This window comes from Pieris brassicae, chromosome 10 (genome assembly GCF_905147105.1).
Source record: "Pieris brassicae chromosome 10, ilPieBrab1.1, whole genome shotgun sequence".
In the NCBI taxonomy this organism is placed as follows: Eukaryota; Metazoa; Arthropoda; class Insecta; order Lepidoptera; family Pieridae; genus Pieris; species Pieris brassicae.
In genome coordinates, this window is record NC_059674.1 from 8,990,253 (window position 1) to 8,999,641 (window position 9,389).

The 9,389-nt window shown below is 37.9% G+C and overlaps 2 protein-coding genes across 6 annotated transcripts; one reads left to right on the forward strand and one right to left on the reverse strand.

Annotated features, from left to right (window-relative positions):
- The first annotated feature begins 3,960 nt into the window (after window positions 1-3,960).
- Window positions 3,961-8,210, forward strand: LOC123714893 (tRNA (cytosine(38)-C(5))-methyltransferase). 5 transcript variants are annotated; one of them, XM_045669543.1, is made up of 5 exons: window positions 3,961-4,060; window positions 6,573-6,895; window positions 6,981-7,052; window positions 7,164-7,642; window positions 7,699-8,210. In XM_045669543.1, the coding sequence occupies exons 3-5, from the start codon at window positions 6,992-6,994 to the stop codon at window positions 8,167-8,169; spliced, it is 1,011 nt and encodes a 336-aa protein (XP_045525499.1). In that variant the 5' UTR covers window positions 3,961-4,060; window positions 6,573-6,895; window positions 6,981-6,991; the 3' UTR covers window positions 8,170-8,210. The 5 variants fall into 5 exon arrangements, with proteins under 5 accessions (XP_045525499.1, XP_045525498.1, XP_045525500.1 ...); XM_045669542.1 differs by having other exon boundaries at window positions 6,573-6,694; XM_045669544.1 differs by lacking the exon at window positions 6,573-6,895.
- LOC123714895 (protein JTB) lies at window positions 8,142-9,219 on the reverse strand. The gene is made up of 4 exons (XM_045669546.1): window positions 9,004-9,219; window positions 8,777-8,928; window positions 8,608-8,701; window positions 8,142-8,535 (listed from the first exon to the last, which is right to left on the reverse strand). The coding sequence occupies exons 1-4, from the start codon at window positions 9,057-9,059 to the stop codon at window positions 8,370-8,372; spliced, it is 468 nt and encodes a 155-aa protein (XP_045525502.1). The 5' UTR covers window positions 9,060-9,219; the 3' UTR covers window positions 8,142-8,369.
- Window positions 9,220-9,389: the final 170 nt, after the last annotated feature.

The following is a 9,389-nucleotide window of genomic DNA, read 5'->3' on the forward strand; positions in this document are numbered from 1 at the left end:
TTCGGGCTTCAGCCAATCGGGCAGGCACGACCGGGGCAGTACCACTGTCTCACAGAAACCCGGCGTGAAGTGATGCAATAGGTTCATCTTATTGTACTCGCGTTTCGTGCGGTGAGTGAGACTCCCGGAGCCCATCAATTCCCCCCCCCCAGAATATGAAGATGCAGTTTAAACAGAGATTACCCCAGGGGGGTACCACACGTTTCCGCTGTGGAGAATCCCCCTCTGAGCGTCCATCATCGGAACAATCAGTATTCGGTGGTGGATGCACAGGCTGCCCTTCGTATTCTGGGGTGGGCAAAAACTGCTCAAAAAACTATAGGTTTCGATCTCGGGGCAAACGGAAGAATTTACCGAAAGCATCCCATTCCACGCTCTCAGTGGACTTTACCAATGTTAGGGGGCTCAACTCTAATCTTAACGCGGTTCACTTTCACCTCGAAACTGCGAAGCCGGCCTTATTCTTCCTTACTGAGACTCAGTTATCCTTCCCGGCTGATACTTCCTACCTCTCCTACCCGGGGTACAAATTGGAACATTCATTTGTGCCGCGGGCGGGAGTTTGCGTGTACGTCAGAGAGGATATCTGTTCTCGTCGCCTCGAGTCGCTTGAAGGAAAGGGACCTATCTAGCCTCTGGCTGCGCGTAGACTGCGATGACCATCCGCGATTCTACGCATGCCTGTATAGGTCCCATAGCGGAAATACCGAAACTGAGCGACTCATTGAGCACATCCAAATGGCTACAGATTCCCTGCTCGAAGGGGTTCCTACCGCTGAAATCGTGATACTTGGCGATTTTAACGCTCACCATGCCGATTGGCTCGGTTCGGAAACCACCGATCACGCGGGAAGATCCTTTCACGACTTTGCTTTAGCTTACGACCTGTCACAAATGGTCCCTGCGATTACGCGAATACCAGATGTGGATGGTCATAAACCCTCTTTGTTGGACCTTCTGCTGACCTCACATCCGGAGACCTATCAAGTCTCTGTTGACCCGCCATTGGGTTCATCGGATCATTGTGTGGTCCGGAGTACTGTGCCTACTACGCGCCCTCCTCGGCCCCGTTTTTCGGGTTGTCGTCGTATTTGGCACTATCGGTCAGCAGATTGGGATGGGATGCGGTCTTTCTTTGCGTCCTACCCTTGGGGGCCTATGTGCTTTTCGTCGGAAGCTCCAGATTCCGTCGCTGCCTCTGTCGCCGATGTGGTTCTACAGGGCATGGAACTTTTTATTCCATTCTCTGCGGTGCCGATCGGTGGCAAGTCACAGCCCTGGTTTAAGCGTTCTTGCAAGGCGGCATCGCGTCGAAAGCGAGAATGCTTTAATGCATGGGCGGAAGCGGCGATATATGCCGCTAGATAGGCTGGTATTGACCAGCGAACATAAAAAAGCATATAACTCAGCCTCCAAGTCCTTCAAACGGGAAATCGCTAAGGCAAAGTCAGAGCACATCGCCAGATTTGGCGAGAGATTGGCCCAACTCCCTTCTGGGACCCGAGCCTTCTGGTCTCTCGCCAAAGCTGTACAAGGGAATTTTTGTCAGCCATCGATACCACCGCTGCACAGAGAGGATGACTCGCTCGCCCACACTGCGAAGGAGAAGGCCGACCTCTTGGGCTGTCTCTTCGCGTCCAACTCGACTTTGGATGACCGGGGGAAATCACCACCGGCGATTTCGCGGTGTGATAACTCAATGCCGGAAATCACATTCCGGCAACGTGCTGTTCGCAGAGCACTATCTTCCTTGGACATTCATAAGTCGAGCGGGCCGGATGGTATCCCTCCAATTGTGCTGCGTACTTGTGCTCCTGAGTTGGCTCCGGTCCTGACGCGCCTTTTCCGGTACCTGTACTCGCTCGGCACTGTCCCGAAGTGCTGGAAGACCGCTTCGATACATCCGATCCCTAAAAAAGGCGATCGCTCTGATCCATCCAACTATCGCCCAATCGCAATAACCTCCTTGTTCTCCAAAATAATGGAATCCATTATTAATGGCCAGCTCTTGAGTTATCTAGAGGGCCACCAGCTGATTAGCGATTATCAGTACGGCTTTCGTCGTGGTCGTTCGGCTGGTGACCTTCTAGTATACCTTACTCATAGATGGGCAGAGGCAATTGAGTCCAAGGGGGAGGCACTAGCGGTTAGTTTGGACATAGCGAAAGCCTTCGATCGGGTGTGGCACAAAGCACTGCTCTCGAAGCTTCCAGCCTACGGGCTTCCTGAGAAATTATGCGACTGGATCTCCAGCTTTCTAGCCGATCGGAGCATCAAGGTCGTCGTCGACGGAGCATGTTCCGACCTTAAACCCGTGAATGCTGGGGTCCCACAAGGCTGTGTTCTGTCCCCGACCCTGTTTCTTCTGCATATCAATGACATGTTGCAACTTAGCAACATTCATTGCTATGCGGACGACAGCACTGAGGATACTCTTTACACTGGCCGGGCAGGTATTTCTCGGGCAGTTGTCGATGAGTACCGGAACAAACTTGTGTCTGAAGTCGAAACTCTTTTACGTGGAGTCTCGGACTGGGGTAGACTAAACCTAGTCCAATTTAACCCCAAGAGGACACAAGTTTGCGCGTTTTCCGCGAAAAAAATACCCTTTGTCGCTACTCCTCTTTTCGAAAACACTCTTCTTGAAGCCACAGCCAGCATCGGAATACTTGGCGTTGACATATCGAACGACGTTCAGTTTCGCGGTCATTTGGAGGGAAAGGCTAAATTAGCCTCCAAAAAGCTTGGTGTGCTCAGCAAGGCGAGACGGTACTTCACTCCGGGCCACCGCTTGCAACTCTATAAAGCGCAAATACGGCCCCACATGGAATACTGTTCTCACCTCTGGGCGGGGGCTCCCCAGCTCCTTCCACTTGACGATCCTTTGGCGTTGCGTAGAGATGTGGGGTCACTCTGCATCTCCTACCGCATTTACCAAAAGAGCAAAGTACAAAATTCCACCCGTATCACCTCGACGTCCGACGTTCCACGACTGAGCGTTTCTCAAGGCAATTTTTGCCGCGCACCACCGCTACGTGGAACCAGCTGCCCACTGAAGTATTTCCGAACCAATTCGACTTAGGGTCCTTCAAGAAAAGAGCGTACAAATTCTTAAAAGGCCGGCAACGCACTCGCGAGCCCTCTGGCATTGAGAGTGTCCATGGGCGGCGGTATCACTTAACATCAGGTGAGCCTCCTGCCCGTTTGCCCCCTATTTTATAAAAAAAAAAAAAAAGAATTTATAATTAAGTAATTAATTCCTTTGTAATTTATATTTTATATACATTTATCAATCACATATTTTTTCAAGGAATTACCACAACAATGATTAACTTGAATACTGTTTTCAACTCTTATAATAATTAGTTTAAGGTTCATATTTAACCTGAAAATATAAGCGCAAATCTTACACATGTCCTATATTGTAATGCTTTTCCTCATTTTAATATCATTTTTTGTTTGGTTTGGTCCATAGGTCATATTGATACCAAACTAATTTATATAGAAGACTGCATTGTTACTTTACTATAATCCTTGTGGTTTAAGCTGTGTTGATATGGGTAGACAGAAATTAAATAATAGTCTACTTAGCTAGTTCAATAGCACAAGATAAACTTGTGAATTTAAATAATAATCATAGGTTAAAAATGTCACAAGCAATTAAGAATTAATTAATATATCTTAATTTAAGTTAATGTCCCAAAAAGAATTAACACATTTTAAACTTACTTAAGATCTGATTTAGAATAGAAAATATTAGATTTTGTATGAAAATGATTACTATAAAACTAATATTCCCACATAACAATTTATATTATTATATATATTATAGTTTTTTTATAATATAAAGGCAAATACAACAGTTTAAACTGTAACTAAAACCATGCAATAATTCATTCTACATTCATAGAATTTTTATCAAAGTTTAAACGTCAATTACAATATGATTTATTGCTTGATATTAATGGTTGGTTAGACTTTCATTCGATCCGTTGTGTGTAGTTGCTTGTTTTTAATCAAAATATCTATTAATTTATCATAGAACCGTTTCCATTATGAGGTAATAAAGAAATTTTGATAATAATTAATTAAATCTGACAGATTTTCTTTTCATTTAATCATAAATTATTAAGACATTATTATTTTTTATTAGTGCAGGTTGCACAGGTAGTGCTTGAAAAGCAGTAACTGAACTTGTTATTAAAACATTTGTTACAAGCATGATAACAAAAATGCTTATTAATCCATAAAAGAGTTTGTTGATAAGATTATGTTTTGTAAAATGTAATCTATTACTTATTTTATTTTTCTAATAGGAAATTTAGTCTTAAAATCCTTTTAATTGCAACAAACAAATTCCACTTACTTAAAATGATGACAGATAGTCCTAGCTAAGCCATTGCCAGACCCACACGGTAACACAGCTAATGGTACTTCAGCAAATACTTGCTGCCAGTCTAATCTCTGAAACATCCCATTTAGAACTTCGAAAAGAACCCCATCACCACCTACAGCAACTATCCCTCTCCAATTATAAACATTTCGGGTACGAACAAATTCCTTAGCATAATTGGCATATTTGGTTACATGGAGATCATATGAGACATCAGCCTCTTGCAAAATTGGAGCTACCTTGGTTTGAAATAATTCTCTTGCTTTACCTGGCCCTGACTTTGGATTTAACAGCACTAGTAATTTTTTTTCATTATTTGGAGGAATATTTGTAATTGGCTCATTCATCAACAAACATTTGATAGTATTTCTCCATTTCTGTGCTTCTTTGTTATTATCTTCGTACTTGTCGTACGACCGGAACCTCAATGTAATTGTTGTTCGTTCTCGCTTTAAGGAACGGCGACTTTGCTTTAAAACATAAGCATAAATATATAAATACGCACTTATATCATTTTCATCAAGATCGCCGCTGTTTTCATCAACAACTTTTAGTTGCTGATTACCAACAAGAGAGGTACACACACAAGAACCACCACCGATACGACGTCTTTTACTTCTCATACATTTACTACCTATTATATCGCGTAGTAAAATTGCTTGTTCCTTAGAGCTATCGTCTGTTTCTTTTATTAAAGATAAACCTTGCGACGTCAGGCGTACCCGAAACACAGATTTCTTCTTGGAGAGAATATAAAATGTTTCTTCAAGATAAACTTGCTCTTTAGGATCGGCTTTTTCATCACCCATTGCATGAAGTACGTCTAATCGCAACTCAGAATCCGCCATAACTGAAATTGCAATAATTTGTATTTACATTTTTACAAAACGAGTTCTTGAAATAAATTAATGTAAAAACTGTCAATAATGAAGTCAATACTCAGGCTCAAGCTAAAGTGTCATATTTTGTAAAATGACAACTGACTATTAGCGTAATAGATGTCGAAAACTGTATGAAAATGACAGATCGTGTCGACAATTGGTAGCCTAAGCCCAAAAGGCGTGTGACGGGATATAATAAGCGACACCATGACAGTGCTACAAAAAGACACATCAACGCTCACGCTTTTGGGTAGTCAACGGCCAATTAAAGTTTCGGCCGGGTAGAAAAAACGGCGTTTTCCCGCCATGTTTTTACGTGATCTCAAAAGATGCTGTTTGCATTAATTCAGTAAAAAAAGCATATTTTAGACGTTTTACGGAAAGTTTTTTTTAGCTACCAATATTTGTAACTTTAATTTTATCTAGCTTTTTTAAACGTTCTCGTATAATTATAATGATTCAAACAAAAAAAAACAGAAAAATATTTTAGTTTAATGGATCAATGCGAGGATAACATAATTGACGCAGATAAATATATCAAGAATGTCAGCAAATTAGTACAGGTAAATATTTCTTACTTTAAGCTTTTAAGCTAGTTTTCTGAAATTCGAACATCCTAGTTATATTGAATATATTTTATTGATATTTATATTGCATGTAAGTTAATGAAAAAAAATGATTGAAAAACTAAAACTCTTCACTTAAAAATATTAACTCTATAGTTCTTATTTTTTCACTTTTTTGTTAAAATCATTATTATTATACAAGAACGTTTAAAAAAGCTAGATAAAATGAAAATTACAAATATTTAAAACTAAAACTCTTAACTGAAAAAACATCTTTTTGTTAAAACCTCCAAAATATGCAAACAGCAGCGTTTGAGATCACACAAAAACAGGGCGGATAAACGCCGTTTTTTCTACACTGCCGAAACATTAATTGGCCGTTGGCTATCGAAAAGCGTGAGCGTTAATGTGTTTCTTTTCGTAAAACTGTCATAGCGTCGCTTATTGTATCCGGACTCACGCCTTTTGGGCTTAGGCTACCGATTGTCGGCACCAGCTGTCATTTTCATACAAATTTAGTTTTCGATTTTCTACATACACTACTGTTCAGCCATCTTGTCTAGACCCCCAGTTACGCTAAAGCGGTAGTGTATGTCGAATACTAATATGGCTAGACCCCGTCTAGCTTAGCTGAAATACTCCAAACTTACTCCATGAGATAGATAAGAAAGAAAATAGTATTACAAAATCAAAAATAGATCAAGCCCTTAATTATCTTTTATTTAATTTCAGGTATAAATTAAATGGCCACCGATGATTTTATATTCCTGTAGGCTTAGTCAAGATGCTAATAACAGCAATGTAATGAAGAAAGTCGAAAACTAAATTGGTTTCAAAATTTGTCGACATGAACTGTAATTTTCCTGTCCTCCGGCAATTTGTATTTTTCACAATGATAGTGTGCACTGTGCCCACTGCCCATAGATGATACATCCATACTAATACTTTAGTGATTTGTCTGACCAATAATTTTGATGTATTATTAAGTCAATACTACTTGCCCTTGATTACAATATAAATAACCTAACTATAAAATATAAACCAGTAAATTGCATGTAATTTTTCAGTTTACAGTATTTATGTTTATGCTACTATTATCTAAACCCTTGAGTCATTATATTGAAGCAATTTTGATTTTAGATATCTACAAAATGAAGCACAAAATATTGGAACTTTATAGTGGTATTGGAGGAATGCACTGTGCCTGGAAGGGTATAAAATGATACATTTTTAAATATGTATCTAAAGAAATCTTTAGAACCATGCTATAAAATTATTATATCTCAATTATTTATTATCTTCCTAACACTACTATAATTTCAGATTCAGGTTTAGATGGCGATATAATAGCTGCAATAGATATTAACACAGTTGCAAATGAAGTTTATCGAGAAAACTTCCCCAATACATACCAGATTACTAAAAATATTCAGTCATTAACAGTGTCAGAGATCAACAAGCTTGAAGTTGATACAATTCTGATGTCTCCACCATGTCAACCATTTACAAGAAATGGCAAATACCTTGATGATAGTGATCCAAGAACAAATTCTTTCCTTTATATAATTAACATTTTAAAAGAATTAGTAAACATTGAAAATATTTTAATGGAAAATGTTAAAGGTTTTGAATGTTCTAAAGTTAGAAATTTATTTATAGATAAATTAAAAGAATGCAACTTTGACTATCAGGAGTTCCTTTTATGTCCCAGTCAAATTGGAGTGCCAAATTCAAGACTACGATACTACTGTTTAGCAAGAAAAAAATCAACCAAGTGGCAGTACAAAAGGAAAGATGAAATTGTATGTTTCTGAAATAATTATTATTTTATAATAATTAGTTTTGTACCTTTATATAGTATTTGTTGCAGATATCTGAGCCGCCATTTGAATCTAAATCACTATTTCCTCTACGGGATATCATGGAAAAAACTGTGCCTGAGGCATATTACTTGAATGACAAAGTTTTAAAATGGGGAAAAGTTTTGGATATATGCTATAAAGATTCAAGGAGGTCTTGTTGTTTTACCAAGGCATACTCCCACTATGTGGATGGAACTGGATCGGTTTTTACTGAAAAGAGCCCAGAATTTGTTAAACAATGTTACTCTGAAGCAAATAAATTTGACATAGGAAGTGATGAATATATTGAAAAACTCAAGGAGCTAAACTTAAGATACTTCACCCCTAAAGAGGTTTTGGCAATCATGATGTTTCCTAAAGAATACATTATACCTGATGTCACTACTATGAAACAAAGTTACAGGTTAATAGGGAATAGTGTTAATGTTAAAGTAATAACTGAACTATTGAAAGTTTTATTTATGTAGCTATGTGATTACAAAGCTGATGAGTAATTCTTCATATTTGATATGTGTATCTTTTAAATCAGTTGGGACAAGTGGTGCTAAATAAGCATGGACATATTACAACAGAAATACAAAAATTGCATCGTCTAATAAATAACCACCTGTCTGAAGTGTATTTTGCCTCTCAAGCTTTACTCATACATCATTTCAAATAAATGTAATTAAATTGTTCCATTAGCAAGAACTTGTCTTGCCCGTCTCTTTGCCCTGTGGTTGAGTACACGCATTCTTAGCATCACAACCAAAGAGGACATAGATCCCAAAAAGAATGACCAGATAGTAAACTTCCAGAACTTTCTCTCTTCTAAATATGCGACACGGTCACAGCTGAAACAAAAATAATTTATTACCATTATAAATAATTAAACTGAATGGATTTTAAGTGAAAATGTGCTTTACCTTTTGGTAACTGTTTCACCATTTTCACACCTTAATATTTCTTTAAAGTTTGTGTGTATACACACTCCTATGCTCTTGCTTCGTATTTCAAAATCTGAAATTAACTTATCCTATTTACAAATTAAAAATAAATAACTAAAATCTTAAGATATTAACAATTAAAAATTACCAGAACAAGGATGACATTCACTTATTACTGTATAAGGTTGTGTTAACCAACATGTTGAATTATTTTCTGTTGGAAATGTTTTATTTCTTCGTTGACTACCAGTTAAACTGTCGGCAAGATGTGATTCTAATATAAGAACAACAATTGTTAGTCTGGAAGAAATTCATACATTACAAAGTTGATCTTATAAAATGTTATAATTGAAAATAATAAATTTAAGTTCTTACATCCCCAAAGAAACTGTGCCAAACAACATACATCTCTTGGAACATGTTTCAATCATATCTGTTATTTTGTCACAATTCTAAGTCGAAATCTGTAACTACACGGCTAAGGTGTAAAACTTCTAAGAATCTTCAGAACCAAAATTGAAAGAAAAATTCAATCAATGAACAGTCTATTTTTGTGAATTTTCTACAAATCTGCAATTTTTTTATATTATTGTTGCCAAATGCCAATAGTTTAGTATTGTCATTATCAAAAAGTATACTGTCATTAATCACAATACTTTGTGTACTTACTTATTTCACAGTATTATAGAAAAAATTAAAATCAGCTTCTCACAAGCATTTGGATGGATGGATGGATATCTCGTGCAAGCGATTTCAAACTT

What these genes read in the sequence shown, in the direction of transcription:
- LOC123714893 (XM_045669539.1), top strand. Translation starts at nt 6,920, where the DNA reads ATGTTTATGCTACTATTATCTAAACCCTTGAGTCATTATATTGAAGCA. An exon ending in AATGCACTGTGCCTGGAAGG is followed by an intron (nt 7,053 to 7,163) that starts GTATAAAATGAT and finishes CTATAATTTCAG; the next exon opens with ATTCAGGTTTAGATGGCGAT. An exon ending in ACAAAAGGAAAGATGAAATT is followed by an intron (nt 7,643 to 7,698) that starts GTATGTTTCTGA and finishes ACCTTTATATAG; the next exon opens with TATTTGTTGCAGATATCTGA.
- LOC123714895 (XM_045669546.1), bottom strand. Translation starts at nt 9,059, where the DNA reads ATGATTGAAACATGTTCCAAGAGATGTATGTTGTTTGGCACAGTTTCT. An exon ending in GGCACAGTTTCTTTGGGGAT is followed by an intron (nt 8,929 to 9,003) that starts GTAAGAACTTAA and finishes AATTTCTTCCAG; the next exon opens with ACTAACAATTGTTGTTCTTA. An exon ending in GGTGAAACAGTTACCAAAAG is followed by an intron (nt 8,536 to 8,607) that starts GTAAAGCACATT and finishes TTTTTGTTTCAG; the next exon opens with CTGTGACCGTGTCGCATATT.